General features: G+C 47.6%; 2 protein-coding genes across 5 annotated transcripts in view; one reads left to right on the forward strand and one right to left on the reverse strand.

Moving 5' to 3' along the window:
- Nucleotides 1-119: 119 nt before the first annotated feature.
- On the forward strand, nucleotides 120-8,080 carry RBP4 (retinol binding protein 4). Of its 4 annotated transcripts, none has more exons than XM_015599877.2 (6): nucleotides 120-394; nucleotides 741-869; nucleotides 967-1,103; nucleotides 1,258-1,364; nucleotides 6,110-6,322; nucleotides 7,782-8,080. In XM_015599877.2, the coding sequence occupies exons 2-6, from the start codon at nucleotides 759-761 to the stop codon at nucleotides 7,817-7,819; spliced, it is 606 nt and encodes a 201-aa protein (XP_015455363.1). In that variant the 5' UTR covers nucleotides 120-394; nucleotides 741-758; the 3' UTR covers nucleotides 7,820-8,080. The 4 variants fall into 4 exon arrangements, with proteins under 4 accessions (XP_015455363.1, XP_015455364.1, XP_006926005.1 ...); XM_015599878.2 differs by lacking the exon at nucleotides 120-394 and adding an exon at nucleotides 481-591; XM_006925943.3 differs by lacking the exon at nucleotides 120-394 and adding an exon at nucleotides 500-612.
- Nucleotides 8,081-9,884: 1,804 nt separating this feature from the next.
- FFAR4 (free fatty acid receptor 4) overlaps nucleotides 9,885-11,770 on the reverse strand; it is a 33,718-nt gene continuing 31,832 nt past the window's right edge. Inside the window, exon 4 of the mRNA XM_015599869.2 lies at nucleotides 9,885-10,867. Within this exon, the coding sequence (XP_015455355.1) occupies nucleotides 10,478-10,867 (390 nt within the window). The 3' untranslated portion in view covers nucleotides 9,885-10,477. The remainder of the gene's footprint in view (nucleotides 10,868-11,770) is intronic.

Genomic DNA, 11,770 nt, shown 5'->3' on the forward strand with positions numbered 1-11,770 from the left:
AGTCTCCTGAAAGAGAGTAAAATACATCCTTTATAACATGAAAAACTACTTGGCTGAAATATTCCCAAACCCCTGCACAACCGGCCCTCAGAGGACGGAGGGGCCAATTTGGGACGGCCAGGGCCGGGTCATTGACGCACCAGACAGCACCAGACAGCATCATCATAGGTCCTCTCGCTCTGGGAGGCCACGATTTTCCCGCCAGACCGACCTGGGCCCCCGGCCAGAGCAACAAGGCCCCAAGGCCACCCCAGGCCGCAGCTGGCGGGCACTGGCACAAGCGCTGGATAATTAGGCCAGGGCTTGTTCCCGCGGCTCATCGCCGCTGGAGAGTTTGGGCTGCCTAGAGGCCACGCCGCGCTGCAGCTCCACCAATTCCCCGGCAGCAATAGAGGTGAGGCTCTGGCCAAAAAGACGTTCCTTGCGCGCGGGCGCGGGTGAGTCAGGGCGCGTTATGCAAGTGCTGGCCCGCCGGCCCCCGCACCTCCCCCCTTGGTCTTTCACCCAGCGCGGTTGCGACAGCGCGACCCCCTCCCCGCAGAGCTATAAAGCGCCTCCCTCGCTCCCCGCGCGCCCGGACGCCCCGGCCAGGTCTGCGCGCGTCTCCCGGTGGTGAGCGGCGCCCGCGCGGGGAAAGAGCGGCGCCCGCGCGGGGAAGGGTAGGGACGGGCGCTGTGGGGGCGACCGCAGCGGGCCGAGTGGTCCTGCGGCCCCGCGCTCACAACGCGCGTTTCCCGCAGGGCGGATTCCTGGGCGAGATGCAGTGGGTGTGGGCGCTCGTGCTGTTGGCGGCGTTGGGCAGCGCCAGGGCCGAGCGCGATTGCCGGGTGAGCAGCTTCCGAGTCAAGGAGAACTTCGATAAGGCTCGAGTACGTGTCGGCCCGGGTGGCCCCGGTCTCCTCGCTCCCTCTTCCCGGCGGCCGGCTGTGCACTGCCAACACCAAACCTGCTCTCATCTCTTCGCAGTTTGCCGGACTCTGGTACGCCATGGCCAAGAAGGACCCCGAGGGCCTCTTTCTGCAGGACAATATCATCGCAGAGTTCTCAGTGGACGAGAACGGTCAGATGAGCGCCACGGCCAAGGGCCGAGTCCGTCTTTTGAAGTCAGTGGCCGCTGGGCAGCAGAGCTCTTGGCGCTCCAGGGTCCCCCAGGCTGAGCGCCAAACCCTGATCGCAGAGGGAAGGGAACACCCGGGGTGGGATGGAGGGAGGAAGCCCTTTGCCGGACCTGGCTCAGGATCCCTTTGGCTTTTGCAGCAACTGGGACGTGTGTGCAGACATGGTGGGCACCTTCACAGACACCGAGGACCCTGCCAAGTTCAAGATGAAGTACTGGGGTGTAGCATCCTTTCTCCAGAGAGGAAGTGAGTACTCAGCTCAATGGGTCTGTCTTGGGGGTAGAGGTGGAGCATACCTGGCCAAATCGGTGGGTTTCTTCTCCTGTGGCACCCTTGGGAAAAGTGGTCTGTAAATGGCAGGAACCCTCAGCACCGCCTGAGGTTAGGGGCATGAGACTGGGAGTAGCTTAACCCTTTCCCTGCCTCCTCCCTCTCCCCTACCCACCCCCCCACCCCGCCCCAACCCCCAGCTCAGAAAACCTGGCCAAAGTTCAGGGGATCTTTGGACTTGTCAGGTGCCTTCCTCCTGCCATTTTCCTGTCCCGCCACCGTGGCAAGATGTGTAGCCTTCTCCATGTTTATCCCTCCCACCACCCCAAGACCCAGCCCACATCACCGCTCAACCTAACTTTGAATTTTCTCAATCTCTTTGGGCTGAATCCTAGAGTCAGCTTGACTATTTGGGGCCCCAGCAGGGTCTGGGAGGCCCTCATCCTAGGGTGTAGGAGCATGATGGACAGGGTTGACCCACTGCCCCCATAGCCTGTTTGCTGACACTGAGATTCTGAGCCAGATGCAGTGTTCTGGGTGTCAGTGACCTCTTCCCTTTTTCCTAAGCACTGAAATTCATGTGGGGAGAGGGGGAGATTAAAGACTAAGAAGAACGTCGTAAAACTTGGCCTGATCACGAGAACATAATATCTGTATGTTCTTTCCACTTTTTTCCTCTTTCTCCTAAATTTCAAATCTGGAGTCTACTTGGTACCTAAAGAATAATGCAGACCAGGGGGGACATACAGGATCTTAGAGATGGAAAGTTAACCCTACAAAATGGGTTCAATAAACAGATGAATAAACTGAGGCCGACAAAAGGTAATGAATGCTTTGCCCAAGGTCATAGAATAAGTTTATTAGAGTCAGTGTCGGAAACCAGAGGTTTCAGCTCCTAGGCCAGGGTTAGGTGGCCCTGAGCAACAGGGACTCCTGATAGAGACTGACTTTTACAAAGAACTGTTTGAGCTCTCCTGTGGGATAGGCTCCAGGGGACTGACAGGAGGGAACTCTCATATCTGGTGATCCAGGGCAGAAGCATCCTTTATGTGGCCCATCGCTCTACACGTGGCACATGCTCCATGACTTCTTCTAAAGTTGTATGTTAGATGGAACTGCATTTTTTAAAAATCAAATTGCATCTTCAGTACTGATTTACACTATACAGTTGGAATTGCTACTTTACAGGGTGAAAAAAACTTTATCCTTAGAAGTAATAAAAATTATTTCAAAAAATGCAGCAAAACTTCCTAAAGGATTCAGTTAGCATAAAAGATACACTCTTCTGATGATGGATTACAAAAATTAATAACAGGGAATACAAAATTACTAATTTTTAGAAAACACAAACATAATGCTCTGTGGCATTTTGAGAAGCACTCCTTGAAGGCCTGGGATTCTGTCAGTACTGCATTTGGGGAGGGTCAGAGAAGACCTCATGAGCAGGTGGAATTTTGCCTCTTGCAAAACGTTCAAACCACCTCCCCTTCCCAAACCAGATTATCTTTGCTTTTACCTCTTGTGGATTAAAGTTCTAGCTAGGATTTTGTTTGGAGAAAAAGAAAAGTATTGAAATCTTGAAAGTGATTGCTGTAGTTATTAAGTGAGGTAACTACTATATGAAAGGCTTAAGGTTAAATTCCTTCTTAGATAATCTTTCAGAAAAGCAGTGTAGTGGTTAAGCATGCAAGGTTAATGCTGGACTGCCTAAATTCAAATCCTAACTCGACCCACGACTTGTGGGGCCTTGGATATGTTCCTTATCTTCTTTCTCTGTGCCTCAGTTTCCTCATCTGCGAAAGGAAGTGATCATAGCCCCTACTTCTTGGAGTTGTGTCATGAGGATGCAATGAGTTAACATGCAGAAAGCACTTAGAACAGTGCTTGAGACATAAGTTCTCTGTAAGTGTATGGTTTGCTACCTAGTTATCTCCCCAGTCATGAAATAATAGCTTTATATCCTGGGTCTGTGATGATAGGACCCCCAAACACCATCAGATTCAAGTCTCTCATTTTACAAATGAAGGAATTAGAGAAGCTCCATATTAGAGAAAAGTGACTAGCTTAGGGGCGCACAGCTAATTACTTGAGTTTCAAGGCCCCAGACTCCACTTTGCCAGGAGCCGTTGTGTTTTTCAGGCAATCAGTCAGAACTAACATCACACTACCATCTGGCTGGCTCACCTGGACAGTTAGACCTGAGAACTGCAGGAAGGTTCTCACCCAGTCTCATCACTTTAGGTGATTGGAGGACCTACACCCTACAGGTGTAGGGACCTGAAGGACACATTCCAGGTCCACAATGAGCAACAGATCTTCAAGGGACCCCGGTCATCAGCGTTGGCTCACACGGAGTGTTTTGTTTGTTTGACTGTTTGTTTTTGGATGGGAAATCAAAACCTCTAAACCAGTCCGTGTAGGTATAGTGTAGACACAGCAGCAGTATAACCTCACTTCCTGGGATGGTGGAGTGGCGTGGGGCTCCCAGCCATACGGCCGCTGCCTCCGTCACTCTCTCTCCCTAGCTCTACTTCATGCAAATAGCTGCCATCCAGAAATGTTTGGGAGTATCTGGCTCTCCGGAGGGACCCACCCTAGCTGCTGGCAGTGAGCAGGTTGGAGGCCTGAGCTCATTCTTTCTAGCAGCTCTCAGGCAGTTCATCTCTTGTTTTGGGAGGGAGAGTTGGATAAAGATTGTGACAATTTAAATTCTTCATCTCTGCACTATTTAGCCAAAAAGGGCTTGGAGAGAAACCAAACCAATTTAGGCCTTTATTTTTTAAAGTAAGAACTGTAGTGAATTTTCCTAAAACCAAACATCGAAAGTTACTTAGTACCTATGTCAGCATTCACATTTTGTCTACGGTTCTGGGCATGGAGAGATAAAGCTGCAGATTTGCCAAGCTAATAGCTGCCTGAATCATGAATTGAGGTCACATTTCAAAGGACAAGGCTTTTGTATCTATGAGGGTAGGTTGCTGGGGTACCTGTGACTGACACAGTGAGCCCCATAACCACGGAAGACATGACTTCATTCAGAGAGGAGGAAGACTCTGCCCAGATGCTCAGGAGCCTGTGAGGGGAGCTGGTGGTTAGGGTGGGGCCCATGGCTTCTGTTCCTGGCTCTGCTGCTGAATAATTGCATGACCACTACTAAGCAGTCATATGTCTGGGCACTCCCACCTGGCTTCTGACACTCTCCTTCTGGCACTGTGAGGTGCAGGGTGGCTCATTCTTCTTCCTGGTAGGCCTGGAGTGAGCTGAAAAGGGGGCTCCGCCACCCACTCCTGTGCAGCCCTTTTGCAGGGCATGGGTTAGAGCTGAATCCCTACTAAGCTGCCACTTCAGGGATTCTCAGAGCCAAGAGGCACACCATTGGTGACAGGCCAAAAGTTAGAGATCCACTTTAGACCCTCTAATGATGGGAGATGCAGGTACCTCTGTATTCCTCCAGTGTGGAGCACACCATAAGGGCAGGGGTGATCACTTGCTTCACGACTGGGCGTGAGATGGAGATGCAAAGCCTTTTTGTTTCTTGCTTTTTGTCTCCTCTGCCCCCGATTTACTTATTGGGGTAGAGGTTAGGCTTGTGGGCTCTGGAATCAGATTGAATCCCAGTTCTGCTCTTTTGGATCTTGGGTGAATTATTTAGTTTCTCTGTGCCTCAGTTTCTTCATCTATAAAATAGGGATGATAGTGTGCACTTGTGGGTCGATGTGAAAAATAACAGAAAATATGGAAAGTATCTGCACAATGACTGTCACATAACTAAGTGCTCAGAAAGTCTTAGTCATGGTTACATGTCAACGAAAATGTTAAATTAAGTAGAAATGTGGCACTTTTTACCAAATATAAGATATTTGGACAAACCTGAGCATTGTTGTTTCTTCCTGGCAGATCTCTCACATACTTTCTTGTTATTTCCCATCCTGCCTTTGTTGGCATTTTCCCACCTTCATTTATACTTATTCTTCATGGCTCACATCCCACCCAGCCTTAGGAATACATGCAATCAAATCTTTAAGGGCTCCGCTCTGCCTCTATCAGGGGAGTTCTAAAAGAGTACAAACACTAAAAAAGAAAATCTGATGCAGCATGGTGGGCATCTTGTGCCCTAAGGCAAAAACTACTCTTTTGTCAGCTTGAAGAGGTGGATTGGTCGCTAAACCAGAATTAGGATGGAGCCAGAAAAACCGTGAGCCAGATCGTCAGGGTAGCATCCCCCAGGAGATTGAGAGGCAGGAAGGCTGAGTGGTTACTGAGATGACTGGGAACTAGCTGATATAGACCATTGCAAGAGATGCATGCTGACTTTGGGGGTAACATAAGTGGGTATCCGTCAGACATCAGCCACAAAGGCGTAGATATTGTTGGAGGGTAGGTGGGGAAGACACAGTAGAAATGCCTGTTCTGTGGTTTTGATGGGCCCACATTCTTGGTTGCTCTTTGAAAAGATGATATTACATTTATCATCAGGGTGAGATAATCATTGGAGTGAATGAGATTCCCCAACTCCAGGGCTTTTTTCCTGTAAAGGAGAACAAAAGCCTTTCTCGTTGTCTTAGCTTTATTAAACCTGTTCAAACTGTCTGTGATCTCCTGCTTCCTAACAAAATGAACCAGTTTCAGGAAGTCGCTGGCTTCTCGGGCTTGATAGTGATTTTCCCTGACGTCTGAGCCTGCTGAGGGAGAGGCATTGGCTCTGGCTTTCTGGTTTGCAGACGATGACCACTGGATCATCGACACGGACTATGACACCTATGCTGTGCAGTACTCCTGCCGCCTCCTGAACCTTGATGGCACCTGTGCTGACAGCTACTCCTTCGTGTTTGCCCGCGACCCCCACGGCCTGCCCCCAGACGTGCAGAGAATCGTGAGGCGGAGGCAGGAGGAACTGTGCCTAGCCAGGCAGTACAGGCTGATCTCGCACAATGGTGAGTGGGAAGTCAGGCAGGAGCGGGACAGCAGCCTGCTCTCCCTGAGGGGTCAGTGGGTCACTTGCCAGTGACATGCATTTCATCTGCATGCAAGAGAAACTAGGAGGCCTTGGGAGCCCCTCTAAGCCCAAGTCTTGGTCCTTTTTGACTAGGTCTTTCACTGGCCTTATCACAAGGCTGATGCAGAAGAACCAGACAAAGACCATTTTCCAAAACCGTGACACTTTTAATTAAGTAAAATGGAAAGGGACATGCTCTTCCTTTTTTTTTCTGCTATCTTGGTCACATGCTTTGCCCCTGGCTATATTTCCCCCAAAAAAACATGTTGACTGAATTAATATTATTAAGGATCGAGTGGCCCTAATGAAGAACTAGGCAGCAAATATGGCCATTGGTGTAAAAACTTACAGAGAGACATCACTATAGCAAGTTCAAAACAGAAAGATTTCAACGAATGCTCTTTCTCTATTAAGGGAACCGTATAACCATTAAAATGACTAGATGACTTTCCTCACTTATATTTTTTGAGATTCCTTGGAATAACTGTTGGATCTTTTTATGGATATTACCCTCATCTGATCTCGATTTAAAAACCAGGAGCGTATTTGGAGGAAAGTGTCCTTTCTATTTTGAATTGACACTCACTCACTCCCATGGGAAACTACGTTTCAAAATCCAAATTGGGTAATACTAAAATGCAGGAAAGAAAGAGAACAAAACTGAACTTTTCTGTTGGTCCTCTAACCAGCTGACCTACACTACACCAAACAGATATGAACCTAGACCAAAAGGATGAATCAGTAGATTTTGATGTTTTACCCTTGGGTGGCCTAAATGAAAGGGCGGTAAAGGATTTCGCCACAGACAGACTCCAGGCCAAGCTCTTCGCCTGCATTATCTCACTTAATCTTTAGAGACATCTTACGAAATAGATACTCTTCTATGTACAGTCTACAGATGAGAAAACAAAGGCTAAGAAAGATTCTGAAAGTTGCCCAAGATCTACAATAAGTAGCTGAGTTGGATGCAAACTGAAGTTTTGTTTTGTTTTTATTTGTGGCACTGAAGCCCCTTGTGGTATCACCTGGTGATACATGGTGCAGGACATGGTGAACATTCTATAAAACCACTAAGAGTGGCTGAGATCAGGCCGACTTGGCTTCCACTTTCTGAAATAGGAGGATGTGCCTCAACTCTTTGAAATGCAGTGAGGCAAATTAAAGACAAAAAGCACATTGTTTCATACAGCAGATTCTATCCTCTCAGCCCCCAGAGAAATTCAGAGGGTTGCAGAAACAGCCTTGAGGATGTTGATGAATTATGGCCACATCTAGCTATAACCTTACAAGAAGTACTTGAATAAAGCCAAGCCCTGAGGCCATCATGGCATTCATAATCTACATTAAACACTAGGTCCATCTTTCTGTTATTAACGGCTTTGTTTTCTATATTTCAGGTTACTGTGATGGCAAATCAGAAAGAAACATTTTGTAGCAGTATCAAGGATGTCAGGTTTCATTTGAAGACCTCCAACTAACTCTCACTCAGTCTTCAACTCTATTTATCTCAGTTTAGTTTGACCCTCTCTCCCCGCTTTCCCCCAGGAGACATAAAACCTTTGCTACACATAAAAATATATGTGGAAATAAGTGACTGTTTGCACTCAGATGTATGTCTTTACTGAGGTTTTACAGAATCATTTGAAGCTTCGGATTCCAGACTTTGATTTATTAAAATATAGTCACCCGTTTCCTATGATTTGGGTTTTTATTTGTGTCCACATGTGTGTCAAAGTGAGAAGTCCTGCAGATAGTAGAGTAGGGTCTTCTCTCCCTGGGCTTTATGACCCTTGGCCTGTTCTAGTGCTGAATCTCCATTATTAATGGCTATTCCTTCTCCAAACTTCCTGAAAAAGTGTTTCCCGTTAACCCAGAAAGGCTTTAACTGCTGGACAAGGAACCAAGGCCAAATGAGCAGGTGAGTGTAGGCTAGGCCAGTGAGCCCAAGGCTTCAGTCAGCCCTGGGCCATGAGGTGGAAAGGACAGGTGGCTCACTCAGCTGCATTTGAGAGGCTGAGAGGCATGAGTCTGGGCGAGCTCTAGTAAACACCCTCCAGCCCTTCATTATTTCTAGCTCTTAATCCACTTCTTACTTCAGATGTAGCCAAAGGTCAAAGCAGAATAGGCTTCGGGCTTCCCTGGGGGAACTGGGACATGGGACCCTTGGAAGCCAGGTCTGGAGGAAGATTGTGGCCCCCTCCCTACCTGGAGCATGCAGGAAGGAGATTGGGGAGTAGCCCGGATTGGAGCAAACACCAGTGTCCCACTCCACCAGCAGCATTTGTGAACGCTAGTATATAACTGCATGCAAAGCCATTTGCCTCAGTTTCTCATCTTGAAAAGAAATCAGGCTCTGGTGCCTGTCTTGGTTTTAGTCAAAATCTAGCTCAGATTTATATTGGCTGTATGATCTGGGGCTGGTTACATGGCTTCTCTGAGTCTCACTCTTCCCTCGTGAAATATAGGGAAATAGTATCTGCCTGACGGGATGCAGTGAGGACTCAATTAGAGCATTTCAGAGCTGTGCAAACACTGGCAATGCCCCGCTGACAGCTGCAGTAAGGACTCAATTAGAGCATTTCGGATGGGATGCAGTAAGGACTCAATTAGAGCATTTCGGAGCTGTGCAAACACTGGCAATGCCCCGCTGACAGCTATGAAATGTATTGGGAGGTGGAGAAGAGCACCTCTCTCCCATATGTGCGGGCATCTCTGCCTGGGTGCTGGCCCATGGGAGGCTCCTGGCCCGCCCCCTCCTCCCCAATGTGCTTGTTTTCCCACCAAAGAGCGAAGAGACAGGTGACCATATATGGGAAAGCTCTGCCTGTCACCACACAGAACGGCAGTCAGAGCGAGGCTCCTCAGCTTCAGTCTGAGAACCCCAGAGATCCATAAGATGGCCACACAGTTCAAAGTACAGCTTTAATTCACTCAATCTGTTAACTAAAGATGACCGAAACATCCCTGTCCTCTTGTTCTTGAGCTTGTGAACACCATAAATCTTACTTCAGAAGAAATTACTCATGAAACGCCACAAACAATGGCAACTACTGGCTCTAATTTACTCAGCAACGAAGACTTGTTGAGCTCCTACTATGTGCCAGGCCCTGAGCTACTGTGCATTCCAGCCATTGCCCTGACTTCCATGTGCTGGCATGTCCTTGGGTTCTCTTGGCCCTGGTTTCTTCTCTCGCTCTCTCCTTTCCCAGGGACAGGCCCGTATACACAATCTAATGATGCCCAACACTCTATCTTCAGGCCCACACTCCACATCCCCACATCTAACTGCCTACTCTGCATTTGGATCTCCCTAGGATTTCAAACTTACAAGCCCTAAATGAAACTCTTGGCTCTCCCCCACCAGCCTTCCCACATTTTTGTTGCCTGCCTCCCATCCAACCAGTGTCAGGCTACAAATTTAGAAGTTACCCTTAAATCTTCTTTTCCTCACATTCTACATCCTGTCCATCAATAAGTTATGTTTGCTCCACTTTCCCAAAGTATGTCACAACATCATTTCTCGCAACCCCCGTTTTGGAGTCACCCTATTGTCGCTCAGATTTCATGACACTGCATCTCCTAAAGGAGTCCATAGAATTTCTTATAAATGAAAAAAAAAGTTACCTTTAATGATTCCTTGAAAATTCCTCAAGTGTTCTTGACGTTAATGAATGATCCTGAGGCTTTGCAAGTCCAGGGTGGGGACCTAGAATGACTGTGACTATTCAGCAGAGGAATCTGGGTCCTTGACGGGTTCCAAGACTTACTTCAGAAACCAGCAAGGTGTGGCTTTGTATGTAGGAGATGTGATTGCTGAACAGTTACAAATAAAAATTTATTAAATTCAATCATATTACAAACACACTGAAAAAGTTCATATTAAAGGAACCCCTAACAAAGCCTTTTATAAAAGATAAAATTCGTATACTGAATGATCACCCCTTAATTTACTAGTGCTGTCAGTGGGTGTTTGCATAGATTACATTTTCTTATGGTACACTGGTGTGATGGTCCTGGAAATTAACACCCTTTGAAAACATACCATGCATGGCTTGCCAGAGAGTGACAAACTCTGCCTATAGAGAAAAATCAATTAGCTAGAAATAATAGACAGGTCGTTTCTTCTGAGAGACGTGTCTGTAAACATGGCTCCCTTCTCCAGGAAGAAGCAGCGACGAAACATCTTCCTCCATTCGTTCCTGAACAGTGACATGTTGTAGAGAATGGGGTTTAGGGCTGAGTTGGCGAACGTGAAGGCCACAACCCAGAAGAACAGTGACGGCGAGATGACCAGGTCTCTCTTGAAGTTCTGGATCAAGATGAGGAGGATGGTGATGATGATGGGGCTCCACATGATGAAGAAGGAGATCATGAGCAGGAAGAGTGTGCGGAACAGCCTGAAGTCCTGCTGTGACACGCGGATCTGGTGGTTCTCCGAGTAAGCCAGGTTCACCGTCAGCCTTTTCCTGGATGCCTTTGTGATCTGCAATAACACAAAACAGAGCCAGAGCAACAATTTCCTGCGGAGCCACAGTGGAGGATGGGGGATGGGGAATGAGGTGGGGTCAGGGTAGGTTGATTTAGGAGGAGCCAAGGGCCCCAGGCGTGGGATCTGTGGGATTTGGGACTGTATTTGTGCAGAGAGCACTCCCTTCTCTGAGGCCTGGTGAGCCACCTGCACTTAGTGTGCATGAGAGAAACGGAGCACCTGGCTTGCCCTTGAGAAATAAGAAAATTAGCCATCTTGTATGTAAATAGAGTCGATGAGGGGGAAATGAAAAGCCTGAATCGGATGGTCTAGAAGAGGGGTATGTGAACAGAAGCACGTTGCTATGGTCTGAATGTGACCTCCCCTCTCCCCCATTCCTATGTTGAAACCTAATCCCCAAGGCGAGGCTATTTAGGAGGTGGGGCCTTTGGAAGGTGATTATGTTATGGGGGATAAAACCCTCCTGAATGGAAGTGTCCTTTTTTATTTTATTTTAATTTTTTTAAGTGTATTAGGGTAACACTGGTTAATACAATTGTATAATTTTCAGGTGTACATTATAATTTGACATCTATATATCCTATTGTGTGTTTACCACCCAAAATCTAGTTTCCTTCAGTTACCATATATTTGATCCCCTTTACTCTACCCTCCCTAAACCCCCTATATTTGACCCCCTTTACCCTGTCTACCTCTTCCCTCCTCTCCCAACCCCCACCCTCTGGTAACCACTAGTCCATTGTCCATGTCCCTGAGTCTCTGTTTGTCCTGTTCCTTTGTTGCTCTTAGGTTTATATCCCACATATAAGTGATCATGTGATTTTCAACTTTTTTAGTCTGGCTTATTTTGCTTAGCATGATTATCTCGAGGTCCATCCAAGTTGTGGCAAATGGCAG

The sequence above is a fragment of the Pteropus alecto genome, unplaced genomic scaffold (assembly GCF_000325575.1).
Source record: "Pteropus alecto unplaced genomic scaffold, ASM32557v1 scaffold88, whole genome shotgun sequence".
NCBI lineage: Eukaryota > Metazoa > Chordata > Mammalia > Chiroptera > Pteropodidae > Pteropus > Pteropus alecto.